This window comes from Equus asinus, chromosome 9 (genome assembly GCF_041296235.1).
Source record: "Equus asinus isolate D_3611 breed Donkey chromosome 9, EquAss-T2T_v2, whole genome shotgun sequence".
In the NCBI taxonomy this organism is placed as follows: Eukaryota; Metazoa; Chordata; class Mammalia; order Perissodactyla; family Equidae; genus Equus; species Equus asinus.
The window spans coordinates 5,666,060-5,685,603 of record NC_091798.1 but is presented as its reverse complement, the minus strand read 5'-3'; the positions used below and the strand labels follow the sequence as shown (position 1 = coordinate 5,685,603).

The window sequence follows — 19,544 nt, the reverse complement described above, 5'->3', positions numbered from 1 at the left end:
CCAAATGTAAATTAATTACAAATAAGTTAAGTTACCCATTAGGATGGCTACTATCAAAAATCACAAGTGCTGGTGAGGATGTGGAGAAACTGGAAGGGTTGTGCACCGTTTAAGGGAATGTAAAATGGTGCGGCTGCTGTGGAAAACAGTAGAGAGGTTCCTCAGAAAACTAAAAATAGAATCACCATATGATCCTGCACCTCCACCTCTGGGCACATTCCCAACAGAACTGACAGCAGGGCCATGAAGGATTTGCCCATCCATGTTCAGAGCAGCGGTATTCACCAGGAACCAAAAGATGGAAGCAACTCCAGCAGCCACGGACAGATGACGGGACAGGCAAAACGTGGTCTACCCACACAATGGAATATTATTCAGGCCTAAACAGAAGGAAATTCTGACTCATGTCACAACATAGATGAATCTTGAGGACATTATATTAAGTGAAACAAGCCAGTCACAAAAGGACAAATACGGTATGATTCCTCTTACATGAGGTCCCTAGAGTAGTCAAGTTCATAGAGACAGAAAGGAGAATGGTGGGTGCCAGGGGCTGGGGGAGGGTGGTCTGGGGAGTTTGTGTTTAATGGGTCCAGAGTTTCAGTTTTCCAAGATGAAAAGAGTTCTGGAGATGGACGGTGGTGATGGTTGCACAAGTGTGTGTATGTGCTTGATGTCACCGAACGGTACACTTAAAATGGTTAAGATGGTAAATTTTATGTGATATGTATTTGACTACAATTAAAATTTTTTTAATTAAAATTTAAAAATTCTATTGAAAAAAATACATTAAAAATTCCATTCTTCAATCACATCAGCCACATTTCAAGAGCTCAGGGGCCAGGGCGGCTAGTGGCTGCCTCATTGGACAGGGCACAATGAGCATTTCCAGCACTGCAGAAAGTTCTACTGGACGGCACTGCTCTAGAAGATGACCCTCTATCAAATATCCGTGCTTCCTCAGTCCCCCTCCCCCACGAGACCACCACAGGGCGCCACGTGCCTTAGATCAGCCCCGGGGACTCTCTCCCGGACATGCACTGCCCTGCCTGAGGACACAGAGCCTAGAGGGCACTCCCTGTCAGGCACCGGACGCTCCACGCTCTGTCCTCATCTCCTCGACCACGCGGCGCTCTCCTCGCGGTGGGAAGTGGGGCTCAGAGCAGAGGTGCAGATCCTCCCTGACCCGCGGCCCCCTGAGCCCCAGGACCGTCTGCCACACACTCTGCCTCTGCAGGACCAGCCGCTGTGCCTGGACAACCAGGCATCCAATAAACACTTGCTGGATGCGGCAGGGAAAAGAGATACTGCCCAACTATTCTTTCTCAGCTCCTGTGACTTATCTCCTGAAATCCTTTCGTTGTGATGATAAAGTTTGTTTTGATTTAAGAATTTTTATATTTCTCACGATTTTCAAGAAACTAAACTACCCCATTATCCAAAACTGACCATGAGGGTGTAAATGAATAAATTGAAGTTGACTGGTAAAACCAAGAGAAAGTTCTAGACCTCTCCCTACCAGCTCACGCAACATGAGGTGTGTGTGACAGAGGGACCTTCTACAGCAGGGAAAAGGCGGATTAGCTCCACCACCCTCCAGAAGAGCTCACCAGGGATGCTCCAGCTTCAATCAGAGTCCCTGGCATACTTCTCAAAAATAATTCTAGATGTGCTGTCACTAAATTAAATATCATCACCGTCACCATAGTAACCACATTTTATTTAGAGACTGAGAGGCACATTCACCTCCATTATCTCATTTAATTCTCAAGACAACCCCTGAGAGGGAAATTATTGCCCATTTTAGAGATGAGAAAACCAAGGCTCAGAAGACTAGAGCAGCATTCCCAGTGACACACCTGGTAATGGCGGGGCCAGGAGTTAACCCAGGTATGACATGGTCAGAGATATATATCTGGTCCATAGCCCCAGTTCCTGAGAGACTCCTAAAATCCTCATAATTTTCTGAGTGATGGGGTAAGAGGAGGGTCTTTGGTTATTCATAATGTGCCCCTTTCAACCTGCCTGAGTTCATGCTAATGGGGTGACTCTTGGTGGGCCCCTATATAGTTCAGGGCGGGGCCTCCAGAGTAACCAACTCTGTTATTAGAGGGTTGGAGCTTTCGGTCCCACCCCCCGACTTGGAGGGTGGGGAGAGCGGCTGGAGATTGAGGCCAGTCATCCATGGCCAATGATTCCATCAATCATGGCCAAGGATAGTCATGTGCTGCTTACGACAACCCTCATACAGGACGGTGGTCCCATAAGATTAGCATCATAGAGCCTAGGCGTAGCAGGTGGTACCATCTAGGTTTGTGTGAGTACACTCTATGACGTTCACACAGTGACAAAATCGCCTGAGGATGCATTTCTCAGAACATGTCCCGGTCACTAAGCGACACATGACTGTGGCAGAACCTCCACAAAACCCCACACTTCGGGGTTTGGAGAGCTGCCAAGGCGGCGGACCTCAGCAAGGTGCTGGGAAGGCAGCGAGCCCAGGGAGGCCGGGGGAGTCTGCGCACCTCCTCTGTACCTTGCCATCCTGTGCATCTCTTCCATTTGACTGTTCCTGCGCTGTATGCTTTAAAATAAACCGGCGATAGACACCCCGTGAAACAGCCCAGCCTCACAGGGAGAAACGGATTCCCTCTTCAATCTTCAATTTCTCTGACTACCTCAGGAAGCCTCAGATGGGAGTCTGTCTGTCTGTCCCCACCAGCACACACTAAACTCCCTTGTAAGCAGCACGGGCTGTGTCCAGAGCCTGCAGAAGGCAGGACGATCCAGCTGGGACGGAATAACGATCGCTTCACATTTTACTTTTTAGGTTACCTTTCGGTAAAGAACTTTAGGTAAAGAAGCTTCCTCTGAAAATAATTTTGTTTAAAAAAAAAAGCTAGTCGATTTATAAGGAAATGCATAGTCTGGGTACAACGAGGATACGGTAAAAATCAAGAAAACTGGTCTACGAATGACTTGAGTTTGTGAAAAACTGCCTTAGTGTGTAAACAGCCTTGCCGAGTCAGAATCACCCCCATTTGCAGAGGAGAAAAGAGGTTCAGCGAGGTTGATGGGGCAGTCACCTTTTCTCACCTGTGGACCCAGAAAACCTCCCTGTGACCACGTCGCTCACCCCCAGGTCCTCCAAGAAACGGCAGAAAGTGACCCCTGCTGCCCCGGCTTCCAGCCACCCGCACCCCGCTGCCCCGCCCCTGCCGCCAGGCCCCGCCCCGACACGCTGACTACCTGGCCCCTGCTGCCAGGCTCCCCACACCCCCACTGCCCCGCCCCTGCTGCCAGGCTCTGCCCCACACCCCACTGCCCCACCCCTGTCACCAGGCTCCACCCCACACCCCACTGCGGGGGACCCTGCCGCCAGGCTCCACCCCACACCCCACTGCCCCACCCCTGTCACCAGGCTCCACCCCACACCCCACTGCGGGGGACCCTGCCGCCAGGCCCTGCCCCCACACCCCGCTGCCCCGCTCCCACCGCCAGCCCCGCCCCCCACTTACGATGTTCATGAGCGTGAGCAGGTACTTCTGCACGTGCTCCTTCCCGTGGAACTGGACCACAGAGTCGTCCACGCCCAGCAGGACCTCGATGTTGTAGTCGTCATCGGCAGCGTGCCTGCGTGCCCTGCGCCTGGAGCTGTTGACCCGATCCTCCAGGACGCCCAGGGCACGGCTGAGGCTGTCCAGGCTGTCCGAGGAGGCCCCTGGAAGGACAGAGGACACCATCTGCAGCAGCAGCCCGGGCTCAACAGGGATACTGCAGCAGGTCAAAACCCCACTTGGATGCCAGTGGGCACCTGCCAGGCACCAGCTTGGCCATCATCTCTTTGAAAAGTCACAGCACCCGAACTGAAGGCATTCTTGTCCTCATTTTACAGAACAAACTGAGGTTCCGGGGAGGCAGTGAGTCCACTTGACCCTGCCAAGTCACCTCAGACCTGGCAGCATGAAACCAACACCTCAGCCGTTGCAGAGGCCAGGTCTGACACCCAGTGATGATCGAGAGGCCAGGAAGCTGGGCCGCCCAGCCAGGAGCAGGCATGGGCAGAGCCAGCTCTTTTCACCCATTCACACACTCGCAGGTGCCCGAGGGGGCTGCCCAGGTGCCAAAGGGCTGGTCTCCCAGATGTTGCCACCTCCAGTTATAACTGGGGAAACTGAGGCCCAGCCCAGATGGTGTGTGTCCCATAGTGTCTCCTTGGGCAGCTCTCCTAGAACTTTCTGCTCAGTCCTCCACTGAAGCAAGGTCCCTCATCTCTAGGCCGGGTCTGCCCGCCCCTCTCCTGGGCTAGGACCTCCTATGGCCCCACCCAGGTGGACTGTGCCAGCCCCTGGTCCTGTGTGCCAGGAGATGGGAGGTTGCCTGACTGAATCCTGCAGGGGCCAGTATGATCCCCTCTCGTGACAGCTCCCCCACAGTCTGCCTGGGCAGGGGCTCACTCCGACCCCCACAAGCTGGACACCTGGCCCAAGGCAGGCAGCCCATCTGGGGCATGGGGCCTGTGAGGCCTCACCTGAGAGGTCCAGGGCCTGGAGCTCCATCGGGATGTCGTCTTGCCATCCGTGCAGCTGCAGCTTCTGCCTCAGTTCCCTTCTACTTTCCCACTGGGCCTAGAGCCCACCCTGGACCAAAGCCCCTGCCCCCACATCTCAGAGTCACAACTGAGCTGAACAGGCTGACCTCAGCACCACTGGTACCCCCAGACCACTCTGCTCCCTCAGCCCCAGCACTCAGGCCTTCTGGAAGCCCCCGCATCCCTGCACTGGTCTCTGTGTCCATGCCATATCCTTGACCCCAGGGTCCTGCTTCTCCTTGACATTCCCTGGGGGTTCGGAGGGTGTCTGAGACTCCTGGCCTGGGAATGACCTTGGACCTCAGGTCATCATGACATCACAGACCCAAGGGGTGGCGTCCAGGCCCTGTGGCCCCTGCAGCCGATGGAAGCCTGCAGGACCACCTCTCTACAGAGTCTTCCAGAGCAATTCTTTTCACTTGTTCCCAAAACCTCTTGTCTGTTGCCTCCTCTGGACAGGGACAGGAACTGGTGCCACGTCACAGTGGCATATGACAGACCCTGGAGGCAGAAGAGGGCTTCGGAAAGCAGCATGGTAGCTCAGGACAGGTGGGGCAGCCTGCCGCGGTCCAGGTCCTGCTCTGCCACTCAGCCCTGCACATGTGTTTCCTCATCCAGTGCTGACAAGGGGCCTCTTTGGTGTGCATTACTGTCCCCGTTTTACAGACAGGAAGACTGATGGACTCAGCTGGGAGCTCTCTCCTTTAAACCTGATGTCTATTAGGTTTGAGGCACAAACCTGTGACTTGAGACCAGAAAGGAAAACTGGAGGGAGGGAGGGGAAGGAGAAGGGCAGGACGGTGGGGGGGTGGGGGGTGGGGGGTGGGGGGGGTTGGGGGGGTGGGGGGGCGGGGGGGGTGGGGGGGTTGGGGGGTGGGATGCGCCGGCTTTGAAAGAAAGGAGTAAGTGGGGCCAGGGCTGAGTGGCTGCTTGCATTCCTATACCTCCTGGCGCCCTTGTGCCCCTGCCCCGCAGTCTCCCGTTCCCCTCCACCCCGGACACACGCTCACGCTCACGCACACAGGCACACATGCACATGGCAGGTGTCGCCCAGGGCCACTTGGGGGCCAGGCACGCAGGCAGGCAGACAGTGCCCGTGCAGAGCTGATGGCTCAGCTGGGCTGCCTGGAGATGATTCAGGGCCATCCTTGCTGCTCCCAGAGGAGATGTCGGCTACTTCAACCTGACAGAGGGGTTGAGGAATTGCTACTCTATTTTTACACATTTATTTCTTTGCATTTCCAACAAGCAGGGACAGCTCACCTTCAGAACACCTTGGGAAGCAGAAAGCTGGTAATTTCCATTAAAAAAATTCTTCCCTAGGGAAGAGGCTGGACATTACCCTCTGCCCCTGTCAATCCAGGGGTCACTGATGGGTGGTCCCTGGGCAAAACCAGACTACAGAGGCGCCTGTTAGAGCCAGGTGGTGTTTAAAAAATACCTTATTTGGTATTTCAAAATTGGGAGATTTCACATTAAACAAAATCTGGAATTGCCAGCTTCTCTGAGGAATTAGGAGATGTGGTCAGTGCGGGGATGGGGAGTCACACTGGGCTGTGGAGTGACGGCCGCCCCTGGACACAGGACCATGAGGCTTGGACGCCCAGGCGCTGGGCCTGCTGCCCTGCTGTCCTCCTGGCCCCTGAAGGCATCAGTGTGAGCCCCGCCCCCCACCCAGGCAGTGACCCTCCCCACAGGCCCTGTGGGCGGGGCGGGCGAGGAGGGGCTGGCGGCAGGTGAGAGCTGGCTGGGGCACATCTTGTAGCTGCTTCTGCTCAGCAAGCACAGTTTTTAACTAAATTGTATGTTACAGGTCTGTCAAAAACAACATTTTCTAAAGATGCATTAGAAGTGTTAATTTCACCTCAAGCATAATTACTGTTATTATTTCGATCACTATTATTCTGGGGGGGGTGGCTTGGACGTTATGTTCTAGGCCATCCCCCTAGGCCTGGCACCTGTAGAGATGCCTCATAGCCCAAGGTCAAAATGCAGATGAGAACAGAAGACAGGGCCCCTCGGGGCACGTGGCGGGTGAAAGCCCTGCCCCGCAGTCGGCACCTGGAAGCCCCAGCCCTGCTCAGGCCTGGCAGGACATAGGGAGCAGCCCCAAGGTCAGTGGGGTCTGCCAGGCCCACGGGCTCGGGGCCACATAAGCATTGACGGACCCCAGCGGCCAGGCTGATGTTCCACCCCGGCAATCTTGGATGTCTCCTCAGTTTCCCCACAGTGGGCTGATCCTGAAGCCCAGGCCATGCAGGGACCCAGACCCCACCCTGATGCTGGCAGGCCTGTCCCTCAAGCTGAGTCCTGTTGCAGGGAGCTCTGGCCGGCAGCAGGCTCCTGCTCTGTCCTGAGTGGGCGGCCTAGTGATTCCCTGATGCCAACCCCGGCCTTCGGGGCCTGCCTACCTGCACTGGGTTGTCTCTTGGGTCTAAGGGCCTTTGCTCCTCTCGGTCCCTCCAGGCTGGGGACGGGCTCTTTGCCACTCTCCCCTGGAGATTCTCTCACTGGAGCTCCTGCATGCTCGAAGCTGGCCTGCTAAGTCTCAATGGCACGGAGCTCACCCAGCCCTTTGCTCCATCCATTATTACTGGCCCAGGCCTGGATAATGAGTTGTCAGTGCTCCCACCTCCTGCCGAGACAGGAGGATGGCGCTGCCCTGACTCCTGTCGCCTCTGTGCACAGCCTCCCCGACGAAGAGAAGTCGCTGGCCCCCCCAGGTGGCTGACCCATGGTAAATGGGAGAGACTGGACCCTGGCAGGCATCTGCGACAGGACCCTGTCTTTTCCATGCATAGCCACAGGGGTTTAGCTCCTGGCATTCCCTGCACTGGGGGACCCTTCTGGATGGCAGCTGGGGCTGTTTTTGCTCATGTCTGAGGCAAAGGACAGCACAGCAGGAGGCTTCTGAGGGCTGTCCCTCGTTTTAGAGTCTCTGGGGGAGATTGGAGAGGATTCCTCAGAGTCCATCAACACGCTGGGGAGCGGACGGGAAAGAGGAAGCAGAATGGCATCCAGGGAGTCCTGCAGAGCCTGCCCTGCAGCGGAACAAACAGGTCACAGCCGCCCAGCTCATCTACAGCCCCTGGAGCACAGGGGGCTGCCCGCACTGCCCCCACCGCTGCATCTGGGGGTGGGCTGTGTGCACAGCCCTTCACAGTGACAAAGCTCCACTACCCACAAGCAAGGAGGAGGCTGCTCACCATCCCCATCACTGTCCCCATTTCAGCATCAAGGAACCCCAGGAGCAGACAAGATAAAGTGACTCAGACAAGCCACACCCCAGAGGAGGAGCCCGGACCAGGCCAGGCCAAGCCATGGGATCCAAAGTCGTTAACATGCCCAGAGGGGCTCCTACAGTCGGCAGCACAGAGGGATGGTTTGGGGAAACTGAGTTTGGTAGAAGAAACAGGCACATTTAGCCTAGAGAAGAGAAACCCTGGAGTCCTGAGTCTGCCAGGGCTCAGAGCGTCGCACAGGCAGTCCTGGCTCTGCAGGCTCAAGGGCGCCTGGGTGCTACTGCTGTCCCTGTGCACGTCCCATGCCCAGGCCTTCGCTGGGCTGGCCTCTTCGCCTGGGTTCCTTTTCTGCTGCTGCTGCTGCTCCTGCCCAAACTTAGCCCCCGCCAGGCTGGGCAGGAGTCCCCCACAAGGCCCAAAGGGAAGAGGGCCCACAGCCCCTGGTGCCGGAGCCCCACTGCCTCCCACCCACCCTGGACTCAGGAGCATGTTTGGTCCCCATCTGCCGCCCGCACAGAACTGGCTGCACGCCTACGGGGCAGGGTAAGTAGAACCTGGAGAAGCCTCTCAGTGACAGGGGACGATGGCTCTCCCCTCTCCCTGGAATAATCTTCCCCTCATTTTTCACTGGACTGCTCCCTCTCATCCTTCAGATGTCAACTGAAATGTCACCTCTTCGGGGACTCGCCTGTTTCATCCCTCCCCGCCCCGTGTCTCCCCGACTGCATCTTGTTATCTTCCTTCATGTGATGCTCTGCTGTCTGCAGCTCTGATCACCTGTGAACTTACTTGGGCATCACCTGCCTCTCCCCTTAGATGGAGGCCCCCCGGAAGACAGGGGCCCTGGGGTCTTACGTGCCTTGGCTTCCCCAGTGCCCTGCAGGTAAGTGCCGGGCTGTGAAGGGTAGGAGCCAGGGCAGAGAGGTAATGGGAGGGAGCACAGTGCCCGGCAGGGGAGGGCCCCATGGGAGTCAGGCTGGAAGGAGAGGCAGGTGCAGCAGGACCAGGAAGGCCAGGTGGAGTGGGAGGGTGGGAGAAAGTGAAGTGACAGGCAGAGGGGCACAACCTGGCACGAAACCAGGAGCAAATTACTTATACAAATGGCCCAGGAGGAGTTAAGACAAATGGGGTGAAGAGAGGGACCATGTAATTGCCAACTAAGAGAAACAAGACAACAGTATTTATGAGAGAAAACATAATCCAAGGCATTAACGGGACAAACAGATAAACAATTTATTGAGAAGATATAAAAGAGAGGAGACCACGCACCTCACAGAGCTTCACCTGCTACTTTACCTGGGAGAAACGGACAAAGCCACAGTTCTCTGCATTGTCATACATTTATTCCAGCAAACAACAGATGAAGTTGATGAAACATTAGGTAGGGCTGAAGAAGATCTGAATTACTAAGACAATCTAACGATTAAGCCCAACAACTAGAAAACACACGTGGAACAAGTCCCGAGTTTGACCACACATTAGAATAAACAGAAAACTCAAAACCGTGTCCACAATCGCTACCACAGAGATGAAGTCAGAGAAAACAAGAAGCAAGACCCTCAAACCCTAAAACCAGACATTAAAAACACAGCTCTAAAAGCCTGGGCTAAATAGAGAATAGAAATTCTAATTGTTGGCTGAAGTTAAAAACCTGAATAAACCTTAGAAGAAGTTGAAAAAGTAGTCCAAGAAAGCCCAAACTCACAAGAAATGGATACTTCTCATTGTACATAGAACATGTATGCAAAACTCAGTACCTTTCTTCTACACAGAAATAACCAGACAGAAAATAGAATGGAAAAAAAGGGTTTATCAACTATAGCAACAAATCCCACAAAATATCTCAGAATAAACAAGAATAATGAACATATAAAGACCACACAGGGAGTAATATACTATAGTCTAAAACTCTTCAAAAATACAAAGAAGACCTCAGTAAACGGAGACAAATGACACAAGCCTGGAATGAAAGTTGATTCTCCTCCAAATTAATCTACAAATTTAACATGATCTCTATCCAAGAATTGTGAAAACTTAACAAAGTAATTCCAAAATTCAACTGGAAGACTACCTATGAAAGAATAGCCAGAAAAATGCTGAAAAGAATAATCATGAGGGGGGTACTTACCTTTCAAAGTAACAGAACATATTACAAAATAATTTTAATGAGAACACATCAGTACTAGTGTCATGAAAGATCAATAGGATGAAATGAAAAGTCCAAAAACAGATCCAAGCATATGAGCAGCTTCCGGATGAAAATGGTGGACTGAACACATACGTTCAATTTAGCTCCTTCCTGGAACCCCATTACAACTTAGTAAAGGGATGTTTTGTAAAAAAAAACCACAAGCCCACAAGGACAGGGAGAGTAGGAGAGGAGTAAATAACAGCAGAACTGTTGGCTGGAAAGCAGATGGCCACGTGGTAACAGACTTAGTATATCCAAGACAGTTGAATTCCAAGCTGGCGATGAGGAGAGCCAAGACTCTCCCAGACTGCACTGCAGAATCCTCCCAAGGCACCAAGGACCTCTGGAAGTGGGGATCCAGGGCGGATTGAAATAAGTAGGACTAGTTGATGGCTAATGCTAAATCTCCCCCACCCACACGCTGTGCCCATAACTAACACTGGCATTGATCTGGAACCTCATTCTCTCAAAAAGGTGGAAAAGGCAGTCTCTGGGCTACAGGCACCAGGTGTGGTTGAGAGCATGGGTCCCCCACTGGAATCAGGAGGACTAAATGAATGCTGAGACACCAGCCTGCTTCCATGATTCACGCCTGGAATGCTGGTGCTCAGGCCTTTACACCCAGGCAGGAGACTCGTGGTGGTGGGATGGCGGCTCTTCTCTAGTGACTCTGACCAACCAAAGACTAGAAAGCAGTATCAGTGTCCACGGTCCCCTCCCACATGCACTGAGCTCCAAGTCACCTCTTTTGTAGCCCAACCTTATATATGAGCAGCCAGCCCATGCTAACCACCCCTCAGGATAAGCTCCGGACATGGCAGATGGAGAGCAAAATGAACAAAATCATCAAAAAGAGGAAAGTGGAGGAAACAGAGACTACGTAGGAAGGTGGGGAAACCTATCATTAGTAACGTCTGAGAGCTACAAGAAATTACATCCATTAAACAAGAACAGGATGAGAACAGTCAAAAGAGTTCTTTGAAATTAAAAGGTTTTCAGCAGAAATGATAAACTCCATAGAAAGACTGGGAAGACAAAGCTGAGAAATCTCCCAGGAAGTGAAATAGCAAGACAAAGACTTGAACAATCAGGAAAAAAGATAAGAAAATTAGAGGACCAGACACGAGGTGTATCATCTATATATAAACAGAAGCTCCACAAAGAGAGAAAAGAGGAAACAGAGAGGAAAGAATTAAGGAAATAATTCAAGAAGATTTCCCACAACTGCAAGGTGTCCCCAGACTGAAAGGGCCCTGCTCGTTCCCAGCACAGCAGATGAAAATAAACCCACCACGGCACACTGCCGTGGAGCTCAAGGACACAAGGAAGCTTCTACTGCAGACTTTCATAGAGAATAAGGGGGTGGGGGAGCAGTTACAGACGAGGTCACAGACGAGTGGAACCAGAAGGACTTTAGACTTCCCAAAAGCAGCATGAGAAGCAGGAAAACAATGGAACAAAGCCTTCAAACCTCAGAAGGAAAATTATTTCCCAACTGGACTTCTATACCCAAATTCTCTATTAAGTATGAAAGTGGAATACAGACATTTCTGGACATGTAAGTTCTCAGAAGTTTTACCTGTCCAGTGCCCCTTCTCAAGAAGCTACTGAAGGATATGCTCCTTGCAAAACAAAAGAGGCAATGAAGAAAGTGGAAGACCACCGATTCAGAAAGCAAGAGATCCAATATGAGAGATGAGGAGGGAATCCCTTGGTGAAATGATGATGAAAAGCGATCCCCAGATGGCAGCTCTGCACCAGACCTGGAGGGCAGCTGAGCCACACTGCAGCAGTGGGACCCAAGAGATGGACTGTCATCACTAAGACCCCACTTCCATCGGCCATCTTCTTACCCCGAGGACAGAAGGCCCAGGAGAGCTTGGCCCAGAGTCTCATCGGCCCTTGGCTTGTCTTGGCCATGGCTGAGGAGGGTCTCTCCCTCGTGCTCTGCTGAGGGCACGCACATCACTCGCAGAAGTTCTCAGCTTTTCCCTGAGGGCTGCAGGGAGGCCGCGGTGGGCTCAGAAGCGGAAAGTGCAGAGCAGCCCGCTCCCTCTGTCTGTACTGCAGCTGCGTGTCCAGTGCCTGGTCTGCACCTCCGTCTTGCCGGGCGCCCGACTGCAGAGAGCCCTGTGTTTCCCAAGACTCGCTCGTGACCTTGCTCACGACCTCCCCAGAAGGGGCCTTGTCAACTCCCAGAGAAGCAGAAGGCAGACCATGACCAGGAGACTGTTCCGCTCACCTCCACCTGGAGCCTCCGTCCAGCGGGGGCAGTGCTGCCCTCTCCTTGCAAGGCTGGTGGGTGCTTGCCCTCCGTTTTAATATTAATTACCTTTGATATTCATTTACATGTAAATTGTAAACAGGATCAAATGATAAAATAGAAAATAAAGTTAGTAAGTGATAAGGTAGCGATTCAAAACTGGGTGATGTGGTAAATGGTGGGAGTGGAGCAGGTGTGGACATTCTGGCCATCTGCACTACTTAGTCAATTATGTGCAGGGCACCTGATGGCCAGTAATTTCACTCTTGGGCCTGTATCCTAAAGACATGGGATGTCTATAGGACATCCAGTCCCCTCCTCAGACCAACCCTGGCCCTGTGAACCATTTTTCATTCCCCTTGAGTGGACGTGCAGACAGGCATGCTCACACCCGTTCCTAAGGAGGCAACTGAGAGCCGTTCATGGCAGCGTTGCTTGGGTAGGTTGCAGGTAGTAGGAGGCAATGTTTGTCATCAGTGGGCAAGAGGAGGGGTGCACCCCACACACCGCTACGTGGAGGTTAGAAGTCTGACACTCTCATAGACAGACGATCTGAGAAGCAGAGTGCCAAGTGCAAAAAGTAAGCAACAGAATGAGATATACAATGCAGCACAATTTATGTCAACTAAAAACATACACATTCAAGGAGCAACACTGATTTTGCAAAAATACAAACTGACAAAAGGATCCCCTTTGATCACCTTAGAACGGTTGCTCACTGCAGGGGAAAGGAGAGGAGAGAGTGGATGTGGAGCTCAGTGGTCTCTTTCTTTAATAATGTTGGGACAACTGGTTAGATGGAGGAGGAAAAGATCAAATCCTCACCTCACATCTTAAGCAAAAACCAATCCCAGGTGGACTGGTGACCTGGGATGATGAAAATGCAGTCACAGAAGTGCTAGAAGAAAATTCAGCTAAATGCTTTTTTATAATCTCAGTGTTGGGCAGGCTCTGGACCCCAAGGCCAGTGCACTTTCCAAGTCTCCCGAGGACTGCCCCTTGCCCATGCGCTGTTCCGCATGCCCCGGCCTCAGCTGGGCAGGCACGTGGGCAGGTGGACATGCATGCTGAGGGTCCCGCTGCTGCCCAAGCCGTCAAGCGTGTGGATGAGAATGAATCACTCTCCCTTCCCCAGGGCTCAGCCGCTGAAGCTTAAATCCCTACAGCCGCCCTGCAGAGCAGGACCTGCTGTGTTGCAAAGAAGGGAGAGTGACATTTACGGAACTGGAGCAAGGCCAGAGCGCCAGCCCAGCTCTCCTGCCGCAACCGCTGCAGGCCCCAGCATGAGCAGCAAGCCAGGCCTGGGGGTCCAGAGTCCTGGACACCAGCAGCCTTGGGGAGCACACTGGCACCCCCACCCAGGAGAGGTCATCTGGAAGAAGGTCATCCCCTCCACTTGTTAATGACTGCAAGCTCCCAAAAGAGGTTCATTAAGATAACTGACGTTTGTGGAGAAGCAGAGTCAGGCCCTGTGTGGAAGCGGCAGGCTCCTCCAAGGCTCTGGGAGCAGAAGGCAGCTCAGCCCCACGGGGCTATCAGCACAGAGCCCCACGGGTGAGCTTTATTAAAAGATGCTCATTAGGATTATTTCATCTCAGTTCTTTATTACTTTATTACTGAATCAGAATTAATTTTTGCAACTCGGGCAGACGCAGCTCATCCAGTGTCATTTTTACGACTCGAAGTGGTGGGGAGGAGCGGGGGCCGGGTGGGGCAGGGCTCCTGGGCCACGCTGGCCCCCAGCTGGTCCATGAGGGCTGTGTCTGTAGCAGCTGTGCCGCATCTCAGAGATAAGCTTGGAGCTCCACAAACTGCCTCGAGTTCCAGGCCTGCCCACCCCTCCAGCACTTGAGGGAAGAAACACAGGCTCTGGAGAAGGAGAGAGCACCGCCCCCGGAGCTCGCCGGCCCCGGCTCCCCGGCAGTACGCTGGAATACCCCGACCTGCCCAGCACCACCTGCCCTGCTAGAGGTCAATGAAGCCACCTGGAGCTGTGCCACGTGTGACGTGCCCCTTCTCTGGGCGCTGCTCCTTGATTTCCTTTTGGTGAACTACCTTCTCCACTCCCGGGCCACATGGCTCAGGGGGAGCCAACCCCACTGAGCCCCGGCTCTGGGATTGCCCACCTTGCCCAGGCAGGCCAATGCACCCCGATGCCAAGCATTTCCTGGAATATCTGGGAAGATCCCCTCTCTTCTCTCTCTGCTGGGGTTGCTAGGCTGGAAAATTGTGAGCCAGGGGCTGCTGGGGCCTCCTCCTCCCATGAGAAGCACAGCTGAGAGATGAAGAGAACAGGTGACACCGTTGAGGTTCCAAATCCAGCCATGGCTGAAGCTGATACACCCTTGGACTTTCCAGCTCTTTGAGTCAATTCATTTGGATTTCTGTGTCTTGCAGCCACAAGAGTCCTGACATAATCCCACATACAACCACGTGCACTGGCCGAAGCTAGACACCGTCCTCAGGTTGTGTGGCCAGAGCACCCTCAGATTCTTAGCACCAGTGGGTGCTGCTCTGTTCTGCCCTGTGCTGGCACTTCCTACCTTCGGAGGGACCCCGGTATGGAGGTAGATGAGAGAAAGTCCTCTATGGATTTAAGGTATGTGACCAAGAGAAAGGGGCCAGGCCCTGGTTCAGCCCACACAGATACATGTCCTTGAGAAGTGAGGGGACCTGCCTGATGACACAATGGCCCCAGCAGAAGTGTTGAGGACACTGAGGTTGGGCCCAAACCAGCAGGGCTGTGCCGACAGACCAGGAGCTCCCAGAACCCCTCCCAGGCTCCCTGCAGCCGGGCTGGGGCCGACTGTCCACAGCCCTCACATGGAGGGTTCCAAACGCCCCTGCCCTGCTCTACGTCCCACACCTGCCCAGTCCCCCCAGGCTGGCCTCCTGCTGGCTTCCGAAGCCCACCCACCCCCAGGGATGCAGCACCAGGTCCCTGAGGGCTCCAGGGACTGGGGACGGCGAGAGCACAGTGCCCAGAGGAGTTCTGCCCTGGCTGCGCTCCTGCACAGAGCCAGTGCAGGGAGGGTCCCAAGACCAGCCCAGCCCCTAGGGCACCTGGCAAGCTGTGACTCCTGTGGGCAGTCGGCCAGGGAAGGAGAGCTGGCCTCCCCTGGAGCTCCTCCCTCACTGCCGCTCCCTAGCACGAAGCAGCCAGATGGTGGGACACAATGGAGAGACTGCAGATCGTTTAATGAAAATATTTACCATGAACTTCAGAACAAAACAGACACCCACAGGTCCCAACAGAAGGGAGGATTCCCTGGGACTTCGTCTTGAATGTGCGGAAGTGGGAGGCTGGCAAGTGGGGTGCTCACAGCCAACGTCGCAGGGCCATGGGCCTGGCGGCTTCCACCGTGCACAGCTTGTACAAGCGCGTCACAGGCGGAGAGATCCCCTTCGCCAGCCTCCTACGCGCTCCGGAATCCTGGATTTGGACATCTGGCAGCCTCCCTGACCCGCTCTCAGGAAGGCCCTCAGGCATCCACACTCAGAATCCCCAGACAGCATGCCTCCTCCACCCTGTCCATGCCTCCTCCACCCCACCCACACCTCCAGCTGCACTGTCCACCCCACGGCCTGCAACCTGCGTCCACCCAGGCGCACCCAGCTACAGGGCCTGCTTCTTCCCCCCAACAAAGCCAGCTCCCTCCTCACCCTAAGGATCTCTGAAACCTGCCCCCACCTCTGCCTTTGCCCTAGCTCAGACCTCCACAGCAGCTAGCTCCCCGTTGGCCTCTGGATTCTCCAAGTTCCAAGGCATTTCTCTCCAGCTGCCATCCTCAGTTCCCTTACTGTGCCTTTCATCTTCTCTGCTGTTGAGCCCTGAGTCATAGGGGTGGGCGAGGGCACTGCAGGGGCGGTGGTGGGGGTCCTGGTCCTTTGCAGGGTGCTTGGTGCCAACACACGCAAGAGGTGTGGGATGCTACCCGTCCCTGCACAAGGCCCTCTCCTGCCAGGCCATGATCGAGATGCATGGACTCTCAGCAGTCTGCCCATCAACCCTCGATCCCCTGCCACCTCCTGCACCCCTCTCGGCCCCACCTAGAGACTGGATACACAGAGGTCCTGGGGCTGGGACACGTGGCTGCTCTCGGCTGACTCTGGGACTCAAGGTGGAACTGCAGGATGGGCCACACTGTACCACCGAGCCACCTTCCTAGGAGGGAGAATTCTCCAGACACCCCTCGTCAGCAGTGTGACTGTTGACAGTGAAGATGACATCAGCAACACTGGGCATCGGGGCTTTACAGACATCCCTTATTGATTCTTCACAGCAGCCCATGGGTCAGGAATGGACCCCTTCTTGTACAGATTGAGGGACAAGCCCAGGAAGGTCACAACGCCAGCCCACGGCCTCACAGCAGCAAGGGGCAGCAGGTACAACCTCTGACTCCAGAATCCAGCTCAGCCCACTGCACCTGAGCCTCAGACAGGGCCACTCAGAGGCAGCTGCATTGCGGCCAGTAGACAAGCAGCTGCTGAAAGTGTCGGGGGACCCCCCCAAGCTGGAGACCTCATCCCAGAGCCAGACCCGCCATGACTCTGGCACAGACCCACATTCTGCCTCACCCCGTCCAGTTTCAGCCCTGAAGTGTGGGGCTCCCGCAAGGACCAGGAGAAGTGGGAAAGTGTTTCTGTGGCAGCATAAAGTAGCCTTAGCTGCTCAGCGCCCCGAGAGGCCTTCTGCCTTGTATTGCTGGCATCTTGCTGTGAACTGGGCCTTTTAGATGCTCTAACAGAGCGTGAGCTGCCCTGCAGGAGGGAGACGCTGAGGGTCCCTCTTCAGGGTTACTGTGCACAATGGTGCCCTGCAGCTCCAGGGGTGGGAAGGTAGTGTGCTCTGCTCCTAGGTACCTGCCCTAGGGGTGCACATCCATGGGGGACCTTCCACTTTAAAACCTTGCTGTGGACCGTGCAGGAAAAAGGGACAAGAGATTCCAAAGATCCCACATTGGGCAAGTCTGAGGGGCAGGGATCTCTGACGGGAGAGATGGCCAGCTGCCGACTGCTCCTTGCGTCCGTACCTGTCCAGGGCCTTCTCATGGAGCAGGAGTGAGGGAGCAGGGACTGGCCCTGGCGCTCCTTGCAGTTGCCTGGGGCCAGAAGGGCAGTGGGGCTGCCCTGGGGGCTGAGGCCTCTTTGCTGACAGCCCAGATCCACGGATGGGCAAGGGACACCTGGGGGGTGGGCACCCTGGGTCAGCCGAGAGCAGCGCTCCTCAGGGGAGGGGCACCCCTCCTCCTCCCGTGTCCCCTCCTGTGTCCTGATGGGCCCTGGAGGTCCCCCTAGGCCTCAGCCCTCTCTCCCAGGAGGGTCAGCAACCAGGCCCTCCCTCCCCAGGTGGGCCTGCCCTCCTTCCTGTCTTTCTCTGTCCTGTCCTCCAGTCCTGTCCTCCGGGAGGGGGCCCAGGAGCCGGCCATGAGCAGCTCCTCTCAGACCCACCTGTCCACGGGCATCCCAAGTGTGACTGCTGATGCTATTAAGAGGCCCCGTGGCCCAGCCATCATCCAGGCCTGCAGACACTGAGGGCTCGTCCTGTTTGTCTCCCTGTGTGAGCTCGGAGGGTTAAGAAGCCTGGGGGCGAGGGGGACCCCAACTTCCCTCTGCCACAACGCTTCACAGCTGCAGTCTCCGACGAGAGGCCTGGGGCAGCCTTCTTCCCCAGCAGCCAAGGCGTGACGCTCCCTGGGCCCCCACACCCCCGAGCCTCCTGCCGGACCACTGTGTTGATGGGGCTTAATTTGATCAGCGCATTTAGAGAAGGGAGGAAATGAGAAGTCAGAGCAAGTGCCGAGCCCTGTGAATTTAATCCGTTACGCAGCCTCACACGTTAGGCCTTTCCTAACAAGCCAGGGCAGAGGGGTGGGGGGCACTCCAAGCACGGATCCCGTGCCCCTGAGGGAGGCCCTTCCCACAGAGACGATAGCACAGGGCTAGCTCACCAGGCCCCTGGCCGCCTGGGCACCCCAAGGGCTCCAGAGGCCAGGTTGAGCAGCCGGGCGGGCAGAGACACAAATCATCATGTTCTCCTTTAAAAGGGCTGGGTTTTCTTTCCTAATTTAAAAGCAGATGGGACCTGGCAGGGTCTGTGTTCACCAGCTCCCAGACCACTGTGCTCCTGCCTGTCTGCAAGAGAGCGGGGTCTGCCATCACAGCTGTGCATGGTATGGACAGCACAGGACACTCAGCCACCCCAGGACTCACTCAGAGGCACTGAGAGAGCTGCTGGCAGCCTGCTGCTCCCATTTCCTGCCGCAGCAAATCAGGCAGGAAGGCCCTGCATGACCCACTCACCTGCTGGCGTCTTCCACCCCTCCAGCTCACACATGTGGCTCCCTGGGGCAGGAACACCCTACAGAGGGTCCAGCATGAACAAAATGCAGGATTGATGTCCTTAATATGTAAAGTGCTCCTTCAAATCAACAAGAAACAGCTCAGCAATCCAAAAGGAAAATGGTATGAATGGACAGTTCTCAGAAGAGAAAATCAAACAGCTCTTAAATACATGAAAAGATGCCCAACCTCCCCCTTATAAAAGAAACAGCTGCATCAGATTGTCAAAATAAAAATGTGTGGATCAGAGGCATGTGTTGGAAGAAATATATCCTGGCATAGTGAGTGAGGGAGCCATAAGCAGGAGGTGGCACAGAGGGCTAAGGAGAGGTGAGGTCAGGGAAGAGGGCAGAGGGGCAGAAGCCATGAGAGAGGCCAGGCTATGTGAGAGTGGGCCTCATCCTGAGGATACGGCAGGACATGCCCGGTGTACTCTTCAGACCAGCCCCCATTTCCATGAGGAGGTGGGGGGAAGGGAGTGCAGCAAGTGGACAGGTACTCAGAGGGCTGCGAGGCAGCATCGCCACTGGGATGCAGGGAGTAGGGGGCTGAGCTGGGCAACCCACTACCCTGGGGAGCCCTTTGCTGCAGGAGGGACCTTGGAGGAGGCTCGGGGAGGCCCAGCTGGGGTATGTTGGGCCTGAGGCTCCTGGGGGGACCTGAGGACAGATGTCTACCAAGCACTCAGGTCTGAGGGGTCTGGGGCACAGAGAGAGAGTTGGGCTGCAGGGTGTTCTTGGGGTCCTGGGTGTATGAGGGAATGTGGATTCGCATTCTAGATGCACAAGGTGAAGGACGCTGAAGTGACTGCAAACAGGAGCAGGCCAGGTGGATAGAGAGTTGGTCAAGAGCATCATTACTGACTCCTGCCCACTCCCCAGGATCCTGTCCGGGCACCAGCCAGCTGTCCTGTCC

The 19,544-nt window shown here is 54.9% G+C and overlaps 1 protein-coding gene across 2 annotated transcripts in view; it reads right to left on the bottom strand.

The window, feature by feature from the left end:
* Positions 1-19,544, bottom strand: part of ADAMTS2 (ADAM metallopeptidase with thrombospondin type 1 motif 2) — a 216,608-nt gene that overhangs the window by 89,769 nt on the left and 107,295 nt on the right. For both annotated transcript variants that reach the window (XM_070516920.1, XM_044777535.2), the window contains exon 4: positions 3,519-3,721. In XM_070516920.1, coding sequence (XP_070373021.1) covers positions 3,519-3,721 — 203 coding nt within the window. The remainder of the gene's footprint in view (positions 1-3,518; positions 3,722-19,544) is intronic.